The sequence below is a fragment of the Myiozetetes cayanensis genome, unplaced genomic scaffold, assembly GCF_022539395.1.
Source record: "Myiozetetes cayanensis isolate MyiCay16 unplaced genomic scaffold, myiCay2020 scf5-8, whole genome shotgun sequence".
In the NCBI taxonomy this organism is placed as follows: Eukaryota; Metazoa; Chordata; class Aves; order Passeriformes; family Tyrannidae; genus Myiozetetes; species Myiozetetes cayanensis.
This window is the reverse complement of record NW_026087742.1, coordinates 59,503,850-59,522,354: the sequence shown is the minus strand read 5'-3', so window position 1 is coordinate 59,522,354 and position 18,505 is coordinate 59,503,850. Positions and strand designations below refer to the sequence as shown.

Sequence of the window (18,505 nt, the reverse complement as noted above, 5' to 3'; positions counted from 1 at the left end):
CAAAAGAAGACGACACAGCCCAAAGAAAAGCAGAGAAAAAACAGAAGAGGAAATAAAGGAGCACCTCTTTGCAGCCGAGGGCAAGTTTGTAAAGTCTCAAAACACAAGCCAGTTTCAAAAAAAGCCATCAGTAGATTTAGCTAAGCCATTCAGCTGTACTTCAGACTCTCAAGGAGTAAATGTCAAAGTCAGTGGGAAGGGGTTCTTCTGATTCTGATGGGAAAGTCAGTTAGGCAAAAACAGATGAGAATGACAAGCCTCCAAACTGGAGTTGAGCAAAAAGTGTCAAGGAATGCAGGGAATGCAGGTAAAGGATCACAGCCATAGTCACTGGTGAGCCAAATGGTGACAGCAGAAATGACTACCAGCCACATCTGCTTACACAGTCTCATGCTCAGAGGATGCCATTCCAATGGCGGCAGCAGTTGAAAAAGTATGGGAAAACTTAGACTGCATTCGTGTACAGCCCTGTCTGTAAGCCGAAACTAATTTCCATCTGTCTTAATATACTGGGCAGTTCAGAAGGAAATCTGCGTCCCCTTTAATTACTCTGCCACAAGGGCAATGGCCTTCAGGATGGAAGTGAGTCACACTGCCTTGGAAAGCTTCAGCTGCTCCAACACATTCCCCCGTTCCCCCCCAGCTGAATCTGAACACGAGCTGACATAAATGGACAAGGTGAAGTCCTTCAAGGTTTGAACTGCTTACAGTGAAAGGAACTGAGGAAGAACACATACCTATACTTGGCACCATCATCTTGATCCATCTGAGTTTGCACCTGAGCAAACCAGGAGAAGAACTAGAAGAGATTTTATGGTGTGAACAATATAGATATCACATGCAATCAATTAAAAAAAAATCCAATCTATGATCTATGAAATGAAGATGACCTTTTGTTAAAAACAGAGCTGTTTCAGAACTCAATTATTGATAAAGGAAACAAATTCCTCACTGTAGTTCTCTTCTAACTGAAGCATTCTATTCTATGCTTTCACTAAATTAAAATGGGAAAGACTGAATGTCATCTGGTTTTATTTGCACAAGAACAAGGATGTCACACTAGAAAGTGGGGAGGGTGCAGAACATTCTTCTACATTAAAAGCAACACTACCTTACTGAAGGGGTGCCTTACTATCACATAGGACTCCGCTCCAAATGGGAAAAGTATCTGTCACTTAAAAGCTGAGACTTTAGCAATTTTCCCCCCCATGTTCCTCCTTATGTTTCTTGAAAACAGCCCTAAAATTTAGCAAACCCACCAAAAGCTAAGTGAGAGACAGAGAAACTAACATAATTCTCCAAAGATTACAGCATCTTGGAGATTATTCAGCATCACTTACCTGCTGTGCTGTTTCAATTCTTTCATCCTCCATCCCCAGTGCTGCAAATCCTTTCAAAAGGACATCCTCTGTGGATTCTGGCACCGCAGCCGTCAGCATAACAGGTAGTGACTGGGACGTCAGGCTGCACAAATCCTCAATTGGAAGCTGCTCACAAAACCCAAAAACTTTAGTTAGAGAACTCAAAGAGAATTAGTACATGCAGCTCAACTACAACACAATCCAAAGCAACAAGATGAGAAAATTACAGGCGTCTACTTTTGAAGAAACAAATGCAGTGGACATTTATCTATCGATATGATTATCAAAGAATCAGTACGGCTATAAAAGATCTCGAAGATCATCGAGTCCAACCATTACACCAACAACTAACCACCTATTCATTCAGAAACACCTAACATTTTTAAGTAACAGTTAGAAAACACTGTACAGCATTTTATGTAAGTACATGTTTGTCTAAGAACAGAAACTGAAGGTACATGTATCTGACGTTGATAAGCTACATTTTATTTTCCAGTATAACAGGTTCTAACGCAGAGAGATGTATCTGAGAGCATAAGAACTCAGAACTGACATAGAAGTAAAAAAAAAAAACAGCAAACCTATTGTCCACGGTACCTGGCAACACCATCACACGGGAATTGTCAGATTTTTTTTCTCAAGGAAAATTCAAGACTTAACACTGCCACAATTCGTTCAGAAGAAAAGGAATAGCTTTGCTGAATGGGAATTATTTTTTAGCCACAATTATTTTGTTTAAGTGAGAAAAATATTGGAATAAAAGTAACTTGAGATAAATTGTATTTAATTATGACCAGAGACTATTAATTAGCTTACATAGAAGAAATTCAAGAAGATAAATATTGTTATATACATTTATTTAATGTAATAGTCTTTTTAAATAACATGATGAGCTGGATGTTTTCAATTGCTGAAAACATCAGTAATGAACAAACAGAAAACACTACTTAAAATACAAATTGGTATCTCTCTGGAAAACAACTTGCTTAGTAAAATAATCCCTGCCTGGCAATATTAGTCCAACAAAGGAAGGACAATCAGGATTTCAACTATTCGAGAAATGACAGATTGCTGTATATTTTTCAACTTGCACACACCTCTCTCCTTTGCCTTCTAAAACAGGCAGGACCCTAGCAGTGGAGCCAGGGTTTCTCTCATGTCTACTACTGAGAAAGAGGTAAGTCCATCAGACCCTGATTTCCCAGAACAGCTGAGATGTCACTGTCCCAATCCACTGAAGAACTCAATGTCTTGGTATCGCCATTGTCCTGACTAGCAAATAGGGTACCTGCCCTATTGCCAAGCTGGTTTAGATCCTCAAAAACATCCTGTGACAGCAGCACATCCTGCTACAATCACTTTGGATGCCTGCCAATATTTACCTTTTGCAGACAATTACACAAGAAACGAAACCAGGAAGAATGAAATGAAACAGCTGCATTTCTGGGAGGAATTGCTTTACACTCCCCCTTTGCTATTTTGAGCTTTCTGACACTTGCTGAGAGCCAACTTTCTTGATTTTATAGCACTGTATCTTGTGCTACGATGCTGCTCACATCGTAATGATGTACTAAATGTATCAAATACAAAGCCTCTCATGAAAAGTGCAGCTAAGGAATGCAAACATTCCATTCCAATTCCCTTTGTGGACAAGGGAGCGTTCACAAATAATCACTTTGTCAGAGTTCACTATTCTACAACTGAGCGGGAGACCACATCCTCTATGGCGTTGACAAGTTATTAAGCTTTTCACCGCTATTCCTGGCTTTACACCCTCGCTGGATCGCCTGCAAGTCGTACCAGGAAGTAACACTGGCGCCAGCAGCTACGCATTGATGAGGATCACACTAAAAGGACCAAAAGAACGCAGCTCCACGACTAAAGCTCTCAATTTCGAGAGGGCAAACTTCGGTGAGCTGAGGGAAGCAGCGAGGGCAGGCTCGGGGATGCTCAGGGGAAAGCTGCCAGCGCTGCCTACAAACCCTGCGGGCCGGGGCGGGCGCTGGGCACGAGGCGCCCCGGGAAGGCGGCAGGGAGGGCGAGCCCTCCCAGCTGCAGTGGCCGGGACAACCCAGCACGCGAAGCGCTTCTGCGCCCCCGAACCCCGGGGAGCGGCGGCCCCGCAGGACCCGCCGGCCGGGCCGGGCAGGCCTGGCGACGTGGCACCGCCGCCGCCCCCGCCCCCCGCCACCCCGCGGCCGGGCGGCGCCGCCGCCTCACCTCGGGCGGCACGGGCAGGTTCTCGGCCGCCGCCTTCAGCTCCAGCACCGAGTCGGTCTGGCGCTCGCTGAGCGGCGCGGTGGGCTGCGGGCGGCGGTCCCACAGGCTGAGGCGGTCCCGCACGTCCCTGCCCGCGGGCGGCGGCTCCGCGGGCGGCGGCTCCAACATGCTGCTGCTGCTGCCGCTGCCGCTGCTGCCGCTGCTGCTGCCGGCGGGGCCGGGGCCAGGGCCGGGAGCGGGGCCGGGAGCGGGGCGGAACGCCGGGAGCGGGGCGGCGCTTCCGGGGGAGGCTCGGCGCGCGTCGCGCCGCGTCGCGCGGCAGTAGCGTCATTAACGGGGGGAAGATGCGCGTCAGGGAGGGGCGGCCGGCCGGGATGGCGCCCCCTGGCGCCGGGGAGGACCGCGGGGGGGCTGCGGCATCACGGCGCGCCCGGGTGGATCCGCAGGATCACAACAAATGTTGGGAAAGACCTCTGAGATCATCGAGTCCAACCTGTGGCCGAACACCACCGTGTCAACCAGACCATGGCACTGAGTGCCGCGTCCAATCTTTCCTTAAACACCTCCAGGGACGGTGACTCCACCACCTCCCTGGGGAGCCCATTCCAATGTCTAATCACCCTTTCTCTGAGGAAATTCGTCCTAATGCCCAACCTAAATCTCCCCTGGCACAGCTTAAGACTCTGTCATCTCATCCTGTCACCTGGAAGAAGAGACCGACCCCCACCTGGCTACAACCTCTTCTCAGGCAGATGTAGAGAGCAATGAGGTCTCCCCTGAGCCTCCTCTTCTCCAGGCTAAACAACCTCAGCTCCCTCAGCTTCTCCTCATACAACTCGTGCTCCAGACACTTCCCCAGCTCTGTTGACCTTCTCTGAACACACTGCAGAACTTCAATGTCCTTCCTGAACTGAGGGGCCCAGAACTGAACACAGCACTCCAGGTGCAGCCTCACCAGTGCCAAGTACAGGGGCACAATCATTTCCTTAGTCCTGCTGGCCACGCTATTTCTGATACAGGCCAAGATACCATTGGTCTTCTTGGCCACCTGGGCACACTGCTGGCTCACATTCAGCCAGCTGTCACTCAGCACCCACAGGTCCTTTTCTGCTGGGCCACTTTCCAGCCACTCTGTGCCCAGCCTGCAGCGGTGCAGGGGGTTGTTATGGCCAAAGTGCAGGACCTGGCCCTTGATATTGTTGAACCTCCAGGCACAGGCAGCCCTGAAGTGCTTCCAGGCAGGGACCACCATGTCCATGGCTCTACCAGGGATACTCATGGGCAGTCTGGCAGATGGCTTGTTCTCTGCATTCCCTGAAGTCTGTTTTCCCAAGGTGGCAGAGGTAGAGAACCTACAGGACAAACCTAGAGGTCACAGTGCCTCTCTCCAGGCCACCCTGCTCAGCCACATGGAAATACTGGTGTTAACATCTGGGTCTGGCTGCTGCAGCTGTGCCAGTGATCCAGTTTAACATGGCAACTAAAGGCCTCCTATCTGCCTGTCCCTTCCATGGGCTCCAGCACTTACCTAGCCCACAGCAGGGAATCATCACACCCTTTCCCACACTAGTGGCTCTCTCTCAAGCATCAGGACAGCACTGAGGCAGTACAGGGTGGGCAGGTAAAGACAGACATTTTGACAGTGCACACACACATCGCCACCCAACTTTATTATTACACAGTAAATCCTAAGGTACATCAGAATTAAAGAGCTTGAAAATAGCTCGTGGTCTTCACTGCAGTAGTCACCTTCAGCTGAGATCCTGAACTCCTGTTTCACTGTGTGGATGCCTTTGGTGCTAAGCAACTAATCCCAGTCCACCTTGTCCAGCTGTCCCACAGATTAACTGATTCAATGCACTCCTACCCTGTCAGTCCAAACTGGTATGTTCCTCAGCCCCTCAGAGCTGGTCAATCACACTTGTCCTACCACCCCTGAACTCTAGAAACCCATTTTGGTAACAAGTGTAATAAAATTATTTTGTTGCTACACAAAACTAAGCTGATTGATCTGTTCCAGACCAATGCAGTTTTCATAACAGAGTGAGAAATTGTGCTGCAATTCAACACATGCCAAAGAACAGTGAAAACCTATGGTTAATGCATGTTGTTCAGCCAGTAAGTTACAGGAACATAAGCTTTTAACTACAGCAGCTGTAGTCCGCTTTGGCTAAATAACCAACAGCTTTCCTTTGTTAATCACATTGAAGTATTTGAGCCCTACTCCCCCTGCCATTTAAAACATAGAAACTGAAAGCAGTTCAGAGTCATTACACAATGATTTTAACACTTTTAATAAGCTTAAAAATGTCAAACATACACTTTGCTTATATAGTGTACAAAAATATTTACAAGTCTTTCTATTAAAGCACAGAAAGTACAGAAATAGTTGTAAGAAAAACCACTGCACATCAGCATAACCATATATATATAGAAAACATTGTACCTTAGGAAAGAAAGTGCCTTGTGCATTTAAAAATTGATTTGTGAATTCAAAATTAGTAATTACAAGTGATTATAATAGTTTTGAAAGCGCAATGAAAATTCTTGAAGTGGAATGCAGGATTCTATGAAAAATGTGTAAAAGATTAACACAGTGCCACAAAAAAATCCAAACCTGTGCATCCTGCTTTGCTACCTGCTATAAACACAGAAGGTTCATCATAAGAGTTGCATCTCACCGTTCCCTTTCCTGGAATCAAACAGCAGCATTTAATAAGAATGTAACTATTTAAAGGCCCTGGAATTTTGATATGCCCTTAAGCCCAAAGGTGATGTTTTATAAAAGTTGTGGTTGATTTCTGCATAAAGTGTTTCCCTGCATGTAACAGCAACTTGAGCCCTCTGTGGTATATGGAAGTGCTCAGTAGTTTGGGCGTCTTTTTAAAGAAGGAAAGCAGCCTTTATAGGAGACCTACCTTTGGAGGGGATAGTTCTTTTCACATAGACACCTACATGACACAGCCTGAACTGCTTGGTGCACCTGTCAGATTACAGGTAACAACCAGTAACCAGTACAAGTAATTCTTCCCAACAATAACAGGCATGGAAAGTTTCTCTGCAAGATCAGCAGATATTCATGAACTTGTCTGAACTTCATTCCTACTTGTAATTTACATATGAATATCTTGAAGAATCACTTATGCTAAAAATCATCATGGTACACTGGAAAACACTTTCCTCAAGCTATGCAAAACTGCCAACTGTAGCAACCACACTTGCAAATGAAGCTGGATTATTCCCAGCAGATTACACAGACATCTAAGGATTTAGAACACAGGAAAGCTCCAAAATGAGAAGCAGATTTTGTACCGCAGTAGGTATTTTGCAGTGCAGTAGGTATTTTGCTGACCTGAAAGCCTGAAAAGATGGCTTGTGACACTTCCAATTAATTAGAAGCCTTAAGATTTTACACTCAAATTGCATACACTTCTGAAAGCAGGAAACGCCCATCTCCTTGGCACTGCCTACCTTTTAGAAAAATCGTTTTTCCTTTACAGAAATCTTTTTCCTTTCCTTACAGAAATACAGAAGAAAAAAACCTGTTCTTTGCCTCTCACAAAAAACTGTGCATGAGTCTCAACAGCATAAAGTTGTGTTACAGATCTTCTCATTCAAGAGCACTGAAACAGTTGACAGAAGGTATTCCACCATGCTTGGTTCGGTCTAGAAAATAGTGCGCATAGTCCACAAGCCATGGTCACAGGAGCCAGTTTGCCTTGAAATCACCTCCAGGTTCTTCTCACTCAACAGTCTTGCAGTGACCTCTTCCTTTGGCCAGCAGCTCAGACAATAAAGAGCAAATACACAAGACAACTTGCACATTGCTCTAAACTCAGACAGTACATTAACAAAATTCCATATGCAGCTCAGCATGTCAGGCATCCAATTTCTTCAGCTGTTCATATGTCAGAAAGAACTGGGTCAGCTCATTGAGGAAAACTGTTTCCTGTTCATGCAGTGCAAAATGGTCACTTCACTACTAAAGGACAGCTGTGTCTATGCAAAACTTTGTTCCCTCCTATGCCATTCTGCAGGTTAGCCACTTTTTTTACCCAATACTAGGCGGAACAACAAAACTTGCTTTAAGGCTGGTGTTGCCAATTACTTTCCTAAAGCCCTTAGAGTCTTTCCTCACTTAGCTCTGAGGGGCTATGGGAGGTTTGTTCATGGCAAAGAAACATTACTACCAACCCACTTCCCAGGGCTCTGATCAGCTGGCTCTAGAAATAAAACCAAAATTGTGTGAGACTAAGATAAACAAAAAGACTGCATCAGTAATTGCCAACGGTTTCCCATGTTCTGGAAATAGTCCTCATTCCTAACTCATCTGGTCAATTTTATTTAAAACTAGGCTCAAAACTAAGGAAATGGACAGGCATGACATTGTAAGAACAGAGAATTATTTTGCAAGATCACATTTTAATACTCACTCTGTGTGAAGCTGACCAGCAGCAGTTGACTAAAAAAAAAAAAAACCTGTCAACTACACCATTTCCTATTCATAAAAAGGGAGTATCTGTGCTGACAGGACACTTTCCACACTGAGTATTCTGTGAAAAGCAATACTTGCTGTTGTATGGCTAATTTAATAGTCTTGAACACACTTGAAAAGGATACAATGATATTCCATGGACCAAGTCTTAACCAGTTTGGCCAAAACCCTTTATAAAGAGCAAAAAAGCCTTCATTCTTCCATGTCTAGGAAAAAAAACAAAACAAAAAAACAAACAACAGAATAAGAACATACTTACGTAATTCTTTATTAGTGAGAAATCTAGACAGCATCTCAGCTAACAGGACTATACCAGAAAAGAGGAGGGCTTAGTCCTGTAACCTTCATTTAAACACATTGTATGATGGGACAAAGAAAAATTTCACTAGATAAAACCAAGATTAGTAATGCCTGCAGCATTACCTGGCAGGTAAAGTTGCAGTCTATGTAATTCGGTACCCAGCACAAATTAATCCACATTGCACTCCTTGACTTCTTCCCACCCAAATAAGAAAAAGCCTTGCAGAGTTCTGCATGTAAGCCTTTAGCTCATATTAGGCATTTCCTTGAAATTTTTCAGTTTGCTTTACGGACTTAAAAAAATTTTGCTGGACAGTGAGACTTAGACTGTTCAGTCAACAGTTGGACACCAATAGTTTACTATCCATTCTTCTCCAGGTAAAAGACTGCCATGCTCCCACCTCATACCAAATTTAGAGATTTAAGAAACCAAATCAAGTAATCAAGATCAGAGACGGACCTCACCTCTGGCTGTACTAGGCTTTCCATTATGCAGTAAGCAACAGAGAAAAAAAAACATCTGTCCCAGAAGATCTTGTTCTTCAAGAACTGAAAATTATCATTTCTTATCAGCCTGACATAGTACAAAGTTTAGTAAGCTGGAGTGCTGCTGAGAGCCTTAGTCTCCTCATCCAAGCACCAAAAGGAAGTAAGGGCCTGTAGCAGACACCAACTTTCTTCCTGCCTTTCTGTCCAGACAGTAGATACTTTCCCCACCAAGTGCATTACTGCCAGTTTAGTCCCTTTGAGAATTATGGCAAAAAGGCATACCTAAGTTACTAGGATGGAATTCTAGGGAAACAGAAAAATTGAGCTCTACTCCAAAACCATTGATTGATGGCAGCAGTATTTATGTTGATAATAAATTACTTACTTGTAACAAGCAATCCAAAGTGCCCTTGTAGTTTGAGTGTCCCCCATGTTGGCTTCTCTGATTCATCATGCGTGTTCTTACAACATCAACTGGGTTGGATGCAAGGGCTCCAGCTAATCCACAAGCAAAACTTGAGCTAATGAAAGAAAGGTTTAATGAAATTTTATCTATCACATTTAAAGATGCTCAAGAATTCCCCTTCCTCAGGAAACACGCAGTAGTGATAGCTGTTTAATGCTTTTAACTAAAAGTTACATCAGCTAATCGATATGAAAAATTACTTTTCATTTACTCTAAAAAGCAGGTTTTTGAAGACCTGCTATGCAGCACTTATACAGTAGGCTTGAAGAGATGTTGTGCCCCTGTGAATAATATCTAACTAGAACTTTGCTAGCAAATTCTAACCTCAGTTTGCACAGCTGAATGATTCAGAACCCCCACAAAACAAATTTCCATATTTCAAAAGAAAGTTAAATCCAAATCCTAAATAAAATTAGCTTCCATGCCACGTGCTGCCATTTGAGATGTTATTATATTAAAAGTTATAAACCTATCAGAAGTATATTTACATCTAGACTGATGACAGAAAAATCAAAATACTCATCCCCCATGACAAGAATTAACCAATGATGAACTACACACAGTTACACAAACTTACAGGAAGTGAGTATATACTGTGTCTCCCATAAATCCCGACATAATTATGTGCTTCTTGGTAAGGTCATACACAGGCAGTTCCACTCCAACAACAATAGCAGCTCTCTGTGCTGTCAGTGATACTCCCTGGCAAAAGAAAGGATACAGCTGAAGTTTAAAGTCAACCTTTGTGCACTAGCAGAAAAGCCAAGCTCTTATAATACCAAGCAACACCACAAATACGTTAAGAACATTATTAATTCAAATAAGGCTAATTAATACAAATCTTAGATTGTATGTGCTCCAAAACCACAAATTTGAAATAAATTTTTTCCACAAGGAATAGTGATTTCATTTCCTTTATGCTATTTCCTCTCTCTGCTTAATTTCTCAATTCTTGCATCCACAATCAGCTAAAACACCAAAAACTGTGTTCCTTCTCTGCTAACTGAACAACTGACAAAGTAAATAACATGAACAGAAAACAGGAGATCAAGAAACTTTGCAGAGGAAAGCACACTAATAGAAAAACATTTCTATTTCCAGCTGTTTCAGAACAATTGTCTACTTTGTGTCTTCAGTTGTTACACAGTCATTTACTGTAGTTGGCAAAAGAGGCAATCTATAAGACTGAATATGAGAATCCTGAGATAGAGGGGATGTTCATTAGTACCTCTGCTACAGTTCTTCAGTATACGTTTTAAAACAGACAGAACATTCAGGTGTCATGCAAAAAGTTGCTGAGCTAGACCTAGAGCCAGTCACCCTAATTGAAGCCTACATTTGTTTTCCCTTTTCTAAGTGGCAGCTAATCCTTGAACACAACTGGCAGTAACTCTTCATCTAAAAGCACTGGGACACCAGTAGTGAAGCAGTCATGACAAATGACATACATATTAGCTCCTCCATAATTTAGCTGAGAATGCTGTAGAAATACACAAAATTCAACTGAGCAAGAAAGTGTACTTAAAGTGTTAAGATATAGTTAAGAAGAAAAAAAAAAAAAAACAAACTTGCCTTCCATAATCCTCTAGTGCCTTCCTTTTGGTAAATCTGTATGAAGTTCCCCATCATTCCTCCTTGAATCACACTACCTTGGGCTTGCATTCTGATCTGAGATTCATTTGAAGACAAAATTAAAAGGTAAACACTTTTCAAACATACAACCAAGAAAATAGCTTAATACAGTTTTGTTATTAAGTCACAATTTTAAGTAGTAAAGTCAATTTCTTTTGAATATAAATTTAAGAGTTTTGTCATTGTCATAACCATAATCTTTCACCTTAACTACCCAAACACAGCTGCTAATTTTGAACAAGTATGTGGTAGAATTCTTAGCTGCATTAAGTCACTTCTATTTCTGTATGAGTATACTTCATTTAGATTAGACTGACAGACAGATTCTGCAGGATGCCCTTGACAGTGCTCTCACAGGAACATGTTGAAATGAAAGGTTAAGGTATTAATGTTTCAGCCAGTGAGAACCATGGTCTTTGACCTTACAGATTTCTAAGAAAGCCCTTAGAAACCTGCCATAGTAACTTCCAAGTAAAAGTTTGGCAACAAGCAACTTGGTAAGTAAACATAATTTTGGGAAATAAGTAATTGGAGCCAGAGTTGAAATACAAGGTTATTTTTGAAATGCCACTACATAACCACAGTAGCATTATGAAGGGTTAAGTTTTTTAGTAGTTTCAGAACAAAGTTTTCTTTACTTTTTTTAAGTAGCTATTTAAGTCACAAGCTCCAGTTTTGTAAGATAAATACAATCAACCCTTTCAAATAACTGACACCCATTACTTCACAGATTATTCTGAGTTAGAAGGGACCCATAAGGATCATCAAGTCCAACTCTAAAGTGAATGAACCATGCAGGGATCAGACCCATACCCTCAGTGTTATTATCACCATGCTCTGACCAACTGAGCTAATCTGTCAGTTTAGCTCAGTTAAAGACATGGTCATTTCACCAATTCACTTTAAATGACTGATGCTGGAACACTATTTCCGTGGAATATAGGATTGCAAAGCCTCTCTACAGTGTTAAAGGATCATACAGTCCAAGTAGCACTCACTGGAACTCTTCCCTCTGAACTGATCTTCACCTATTTTGAGCTCTAGAAACATCCTAGTGTAAAACAGTGTTACCAAGCAGTACAGATAAAATAGGTAGCGTGGCTTCCACACAACCACTACAGCATGAAAGTCAAAAAGAATTATCGTATATTATTCTCTCACAAACAGTTATGTGTATCCAACTACCTCCCCAGCCTTCAGTTTCCTCATGTATACTTCCAAATAATTAGTATGGACAAGAAGGAGGTTCCAAGAACTCAGGATGTTACTGATTTTTCAGAAGTTAAAAGATGAGAATAAATAGGCCTACAAAACAAATCCTATATTCATCAAGAGATTCTGCATTTCCTCAATGAGAGAACAAAAACCAAGGACAAACTCTACATAATTACCTTTAGGACATCTGTAGGGTTGGCAATAGATGATGAGATTACTCCAGAAAGAACGCCACACAGAACATTTATCATCAGGGTTTCATCTATTTCGCAAACAGAGAAAAAGAGTTCAGCTGCAGATTTACAAATCTTAAGATGCATCAGGGCAGGATGATGCTTCCCCTCCTTTAACCAGAGAGTGCCAGTTACAGAAGCCTTAAAAACTGCTCTGACAAGTTATCCTTGCTGACTCATTTTGTTGTAACTGGTACAAGGAATGTCTTCTCAGCAGACTTGTTCAAACTGCTTCAGTAAGATACCAAATGGAAACAGCCAGCTTCAAACAAATCAGTCCTCAATTAAATGGAAAATAACCACTCACCTTCTGGACGCTCAACAAACGTTCTTTTTAAGCTCTGGTAAGTCCCTATTTTTATAGTTCCATATGAAGCTTGCCGTAGCATTGCAGGTGCAATCCTGTAAAAACAAAGCAGCGATAATGCTTATGCTCAAGATCGAAAAAAACTGATCAGCAGACACTTTCTAGAGCAGGAGAGACTGAACACAAGATACCTACCAGAGAAAGACTGGTTCATTTAAATAGACAATTTAAACTCACTATAGACAAAACAAGCTTTGGAGCTTTTTTGTTTGTTTGTTTTAAATAAAGCCTGCAAGAACAGGAATGAACTGTGTAAGGATTACTATTAGACCATATGCTTCAACTTGTGATCTACAAAATAGCTGGTAGGCATGTCCAGAATGTAAGTCCCCCACCATCCTACATGTTTTAAAGAAAACATGCTCACCTATATACAAAGGTTAATTCAATTTTTCTTCTGCAAGATGGAACAACCACAGCAGCACTGCAGAGAATAACTACCTGTATGCTTAGCTATTTTTTTCCAAGTAAGTTTTGTTGACGGGTTTTTTAAAACACAAAATTCTATTGCAAATTGCAAACACTGAAGTGATCTTAGATTGGTCTTTCAGCTTCCAGATTAAGGCTAACCAAATACCTTCTAATTCTAAAATCCAAAAATTCACACACTGTGGGCTCATACTTATCAATAGACTATTCATAAGCCATTGCTGCAAGTCAGTTAATTTTACCCAGAGTATAAGGCTTTCAATCCTTCTTCTCTGCATATTCTGACTAGTGCATGCACCATTCCACGGTAGCGGATCTCTTTATATTTGGCATCATTAACTTGACCTTGAACCTGGAGACGTGTTTTGGTCAGATCAATGGGGAAAGTACCTTAAAGCAAAATCAGAGAGAAAATTAAGTAAGTACTTACCTAACCAAAGACAACAAAGAATGTCATATATGAAACAGCAACCTTTCTTATATACCAAAATATATAAAAATAGTCCCATGGGAAAGAAGTCTCTTAACAAGACTTTCTTTTAAACAAGTGCTTCATGCTATATCACCTTGTTTCTCATAAAAGCTTGTCAGAGGCCTACCCCTACCTACTCCCTGTGTTTACATTCTCCATTCACTGTATTTTCAGGCAACATGGTATTGCCCAGTTGTAAACAGCCACACTGAATAGGATACTACAGTCACAATCAAGTACAGAGTTTGCATGTGCATTCTACCAACACCTTTGAAGAGCACATCACTGAAGGCAACAAATTCCATAGGACATGCTCTATAGATTCTAAAAAAAACCAAAAAACAATAGCAGCAGTACCTATTTCTGTTATTGCTTTCCTACTGCTACGTTCAGTTCATACTCTCCATGCTCTCTTTATGAAAGGATTCGGAAAGCATATCCTTTCAGAGCTTATCTTTAGGAAAAGAACCACCTACCTCAACATTCAATACAGACCTAAGCACTAACAGGAATCGAGATTAACTACATCTGTTCTAACAAGGTTTACCAGACACACAAAGCTTTTGTGAATTGTTTGTCTTCCTTACAAAGCTTTTGGTATTATTGGTCATGTTCAGTCAAGTCAAATAAGAGAGGTTTTAAACTAAACTTTGCACAAGTTTCAGAAGAGAAAGTAGAAATCCTTCCCTTCCCTGGAAACATTCAAAATCAGATTGGACAAGGCTCTGAGCAACCCCATCTAAAGATATCTCTGCTCAGCGCAGGGAAATTGGACTAGAAGACCAACCCAAACTACTCTACAATTCTATGAAAACAAAATAGTAGGGTTTTTTTTTGGTTTTTTTTGTTTTTTTTTTTTGTTTTTTTTTTTTTGTGTGTAATTTTATATTGCATCAGGAGCCCCTGGTGGTCTAGTGGTAAAGGCACGGCGCTATCACTGCCGAGATCCGGGTTCAATTCCCGGTCAGGGCCACTCCCGGGCAGGTGGGGCTCGTTAGCCCTTAAAGGCAACCCACCTACGTCCTAAGGACCTCGCTGCCACCGTCCAAGCTCGCTTGGCCCTGGCAGATGAACCTTAGGATTAAAGGGTGGGCTCAGTTCCGCGCACACTGTGTCTCACCTAAAAAATCCAATGCACAGGCTGGAAGGTGTAAAGACCTTCCCCGGATCTTCACTCGTGAAGACTGGCCATTTATTATTATTATATTGCATCTACTTTACCAGACAGACTTCCCATGAAAGTCAACCGCATGCCCAACTATGTTCTGCTAATATGAAAGTCCACACTTCCTTTATTTTCATGTACATGCATTTCAGATATGACTTTATAAGGATGTACATATTTTAGGTTGTTTTTTAGAGTAGGCCTAAAATATCAGATGCACTGTCTCACTATAGCAATTATTCTGTGTTGCTCACAAACTGAGTAATTGTTCAAATCTAATCAAATCTAGCTTGTCTACTGTAGCAAAGCAAAAGCTGTATTTACTCATGACCAATGTCTAGGAATAGATCAAACAAACACCAAATAATAAAATGCAAAGGCAAAATTTGTATTAAAGCAAGACTCACAGCGGATGAGGGCTTACGGACACAAGCATTCTGACACGGTAACACAGATCAGAGCAAATCTTCAGTCAGCATTACACAAAAAAACTCCTGTGCTCTAGACCACCATATACTACTGTCTAGAAAGCGTCTATTTAAAACAAGCTTGGTTCCATGCTATCTGATTCAAGAAAATAATGTGAACAGGTAAAGGAAATGCTTACCACATTCTGCAGTCACTGATGCTAAACCTCCATAGATAAAGGGCTTCCAGTTTAGTGTTGGCATTATAGGTTCCTCTTTCTGTGAAGTAAGATGATTTTATGCTTCTGTAAGTACATGCTATACATGCTAACACTTAATAAAATTTTGTGCCTGGTCCACTTAAAATGAGGCTTTCAAACATACTAAGTGTAAAAAACACGTAATACCACTGACAATCAGAAGAAAGTCAGGAATACTGTACAAAGGCCTATGGGTTCGAATCAATGTCTACTATGTATTTGGGCCACGACTCTCCTCACCATGAAAGGTTAAAGCAGTTTGTCTCCCAGGCACGATGTTAAGGAGCACTGCAGTGAATAGCCTCCAAGGATTTTTACCAAGCTGAACTAGTTTGACTACATCCTGCAGTCAAATGGAACTTTTAACACTGTCATGACAAAGCTTCCTTTAAGAAAGCTTTTGCTTCCATTAAGAGCTATTTCTGCTACAGGTGTTGACAATATTCGTTCTTGTGCACATTACGCGAAAATAGAGTAATCAGGTGTATAAGGCACTGCACATAAAAAAGGCTGCTCTGACTTAGAGGTCAGTTAACTGAATTTGGCAAAGTGACTACAAAGTATAATTAACCATGGCATATGCTTTGCAAGATGTTAAATTATCTTCGAAAAAAAGAATAGAGGAGTTAGTCCAGTCAATACAAGGTTGCCTTTCCCAAAACCAAGCAGGTCTGTCCACAGCTTATTTTCCCCCTTTCTCATAATATAAATACTTTCCCATTTTTCTACAATATCCTTTTAAACATTGGACTCTACAGTTATCTTTTACCAATTAATTTTATGGGAAAATTGTACTTGAAAGTACTTCCCTTGGCACTTACACACTCTGTTATTTTGTTTATTCACCTGTACAGCCCAGCTGGAAAATATCACAAATAGACCAGTTACTTTTTGTTAGCCTTTTGTACAGCTGAACCTTCTTTAGTCACTTCCTCTTGAAGTGTCAATAATCCAGCATCCAAACAAAGTGTCAGAAGTTGCAGAAGCATGCCTGAGCAGTTTCTGCAGCCCTGGTTTTCCTTTTATCATCTCTACTTCATGAAGAGTTGCCTGGGTCTTCTGACACACAGTACAATGAAACCCCAAAGCACACAATTTCAAATACTCAACACCTATGTGCACAGAAACCCATCTTACTTTTTAGAACACTGCTGATGTAAAAAATAGATAAACAAAGAAAAGGCAACTAAGGACACCCTTCTATACTGCCAAAAAAAGTGCAGTACAGAGGTCAGGACCACAGGCACAGACTATGCCAGCTTTTCCATTCAAATGGAGCAGAGCCACATGGGTATGACACTATATAGAGGGAAGCCAGTTCTAGCTCCAAGTTCCTCATATTTCTGTTCTGCCATGATTAATGACAGATCATTCAATTAACAGAGACAAAGCCAAACTTGGTTTCCCCACTATCAGACACACACTGATCTTTGCTTCTGAGAAACTCGTCAAAACTGACAGTTAACTCCCTCCGCCCCAACACACTAAAACAGAGTTTCATCTATCACAAATACCACAACACTGATAAAAGTAAAATATATCCTTTTTCTGTTTATTTCGTATTTCACTCTGCCTAACCAGTGAAGCCTACTCACTTTTTCTATGTAATTCTGTGCACTGCCAAAAAGAGTTTTCAATTTGCACATATATTTACTAATATTAGTTGAAGCTTCAATATACATGTAGGATACTCTAATGCAGAAATTTTATAGGGCACTCTTATTTGACATATCCCAAGGTGAAGGTCAAGGTCTGTAGCTCTGAAAGTCTACTAGTCTCCTCTCCTGGTATGGAAAACTAACTGTAAGAGTCTTTCCAATTCTATCCTACATCCTTCTTTCTAGCTTTCCTTAATTTAGAAAAAAAGTAGGAAGAAGAAGGAGAAATTAAAGCAAAGAGGCAGAGCTGATAACAGAGGAAAAAAAAAAATCCCAAAAAACACACCAGCCAGTAATTTCGTCCCATGGCTCAGCTGTTTCATTTTCTGTTCATTTTCCGAATTCTTGGTTTGCTTCTTACTCAGAATTTCTTCCCTATACAAAAAAAACAATAAGCGTCTCTTTAGAAGAATTCCATATCAGGTGAGTGAGGGGCAAACTAGTTAAAAAGGGAATCCAGCCATCATTAAAGAAAAAATTGAAATCTTCAGTTTTACTAGAAAGATGTTGTCCTTATCAAACATATATTGTTGTTCCCTGAACATCAGTGATGACAGTGGGGATACTTGCTGGGTTGAACCAATACAGAGATTCATCCACGTGCTTTCTGCAAAAGTCATAAGCAAGTCTGCTTGCCTTTAACCACAGCGCGACCGGAATAGAACCAAAGCCCCGGGGTTCATAAAAGAATGCATTGCTTAAATAGCTCGATATTCCCCTGTTGGGGAACAAGCTTTAAAAGTCACATACCGAATTATACATTGGCTAAAAACACCGTCACCGTATTAAGCTCACGGTGTACTCCAGTTTACAGTAGTTTTAGCTACCTAAAATGGATTCGGCTCTAGGGAGGCAACAAGGACCGTAGAAATAATTACACACAAAAGATGGGCTCCCACCCCACCACGACCTGAGGGGCAGCAGCTGCCGCCTTCCCTACTCACCAGCGAGGTCTCTCCTCCACCCCCGCGTCCTGCCGTGCCAATCCCCGCAGCTCCCAAACCCTGATCCCTCTCCCAAATCCCGACCCCGCTCCCTTCTTCCGCGGCGGCTTTTGGGGAACGCGGAGCTCCGCCCCGGGGCGGGCTCGCCCCAGAGGCCGAGCCGGCCGAGCCGGCCGGGAGCGAGGATGGTGGGGTGGGAGTAGAGTCGCAGTCGGCTAGAAGGGAACGCCGAGGCCGCCTGTAAATAAACTTGGGAAAAGATTAACCACCCTGACCTTGCAGTCAGAGGTCTCCCCTCGCCGCTGGCCTTGGGAGGCTGCTGGGCTGGCGGGGCAGGGTAGTGTTTTCCACTGGCGTTCCTGCCCTGGAGCGGCTGTGTCAGGTATTTCAGC

At 41.9% G+C, this 18,505-nt stretch overlaps 2 protein-coding genes across 2 annotated transcripts in view; both read right to left on the bottom strand.

Moving 5' to 3' along the window:
- Nucleotides 1–3,749, bottom strand: part of COG3 (component of oligomeric golgi complex 3) — a 30,710-nt gene extending 26,961 nt beyond the window's left edge. The window contains exons 1-3 of the mRNA XM_050334054.1: nt 3,582–3,749; nt 1,341–1,487; nt 738–799 (exon numbers count right to left, since the gene is read on the bottom strand). Coding sequence (XP_050190011.1) covers nt 738–799; nt 1,341–1,487; nt 3,582–3,749 — 377 coding nt within the window. The remainder of the gene's footprint in view (nt 1–737; nt 800–1,340; nt 1,488–3,581) is intronic.
- Nucleotides 3,750–5,859: 2,110 nt separating this feature from the next.
- On the bottom strand, nt 5,860–18,263 carry SLC25A30 (solute carrier family 25 member 30). The gene is made up of 11 exons (XM_050334078.1): nt 18,114–18,263; nt 17,456–17,544; nt 15,452–15,530; nt 13,450–13,597; nt 12,719–12,813; nt 12,355–12,440; nt 10,900–10,999; nt 9,909–10,029; nt 9,251–9,386; nt 8,202–8,282; nt 5,860–7,500 (listed from the first exon to the last, which is right to left on the bottom strand). Exons 2-11 carry the CDS (start codon nt 17,474–17,476, stop codon nt 7,459–7,461), a joined length of 909 nt encoding a protein of 302 aa, XP_050190035.1. The 5' UTR covers nt 17,477–17,544; nt 18,114–18,263; the 3' UTR covers nt 5,860–7,458.
- Nucleotides 18,264–18,505: the final 242 nt, after the last annotated feature.

What these genes read in the sequence shown, in the direction of transcription:
- SLC25A30 (XM_050334078.1), bottom strand. Translation starts at nt 17,476, where the DNA reads ATGGGACGAAATTACTGGCTG. An exon ending in TAGAGGATTATGGAAGGCAA is followed by an intron (nt 10,030 to 10,899) that starts GTTTGTTTTTTT and finishes TTTGCCAGGGAG; the next exon opens with TATCACTGACAGCACAGAGA. An exon ending in CTTTGGATTGCTTGTTACAA is followed by an intron (nt 8,283 to 9,250) that starts GTAAGTAATTTA and finishes TTTTTTTCCTAG; the next exon opens with ACATGGAAGAATGAAGGCTT.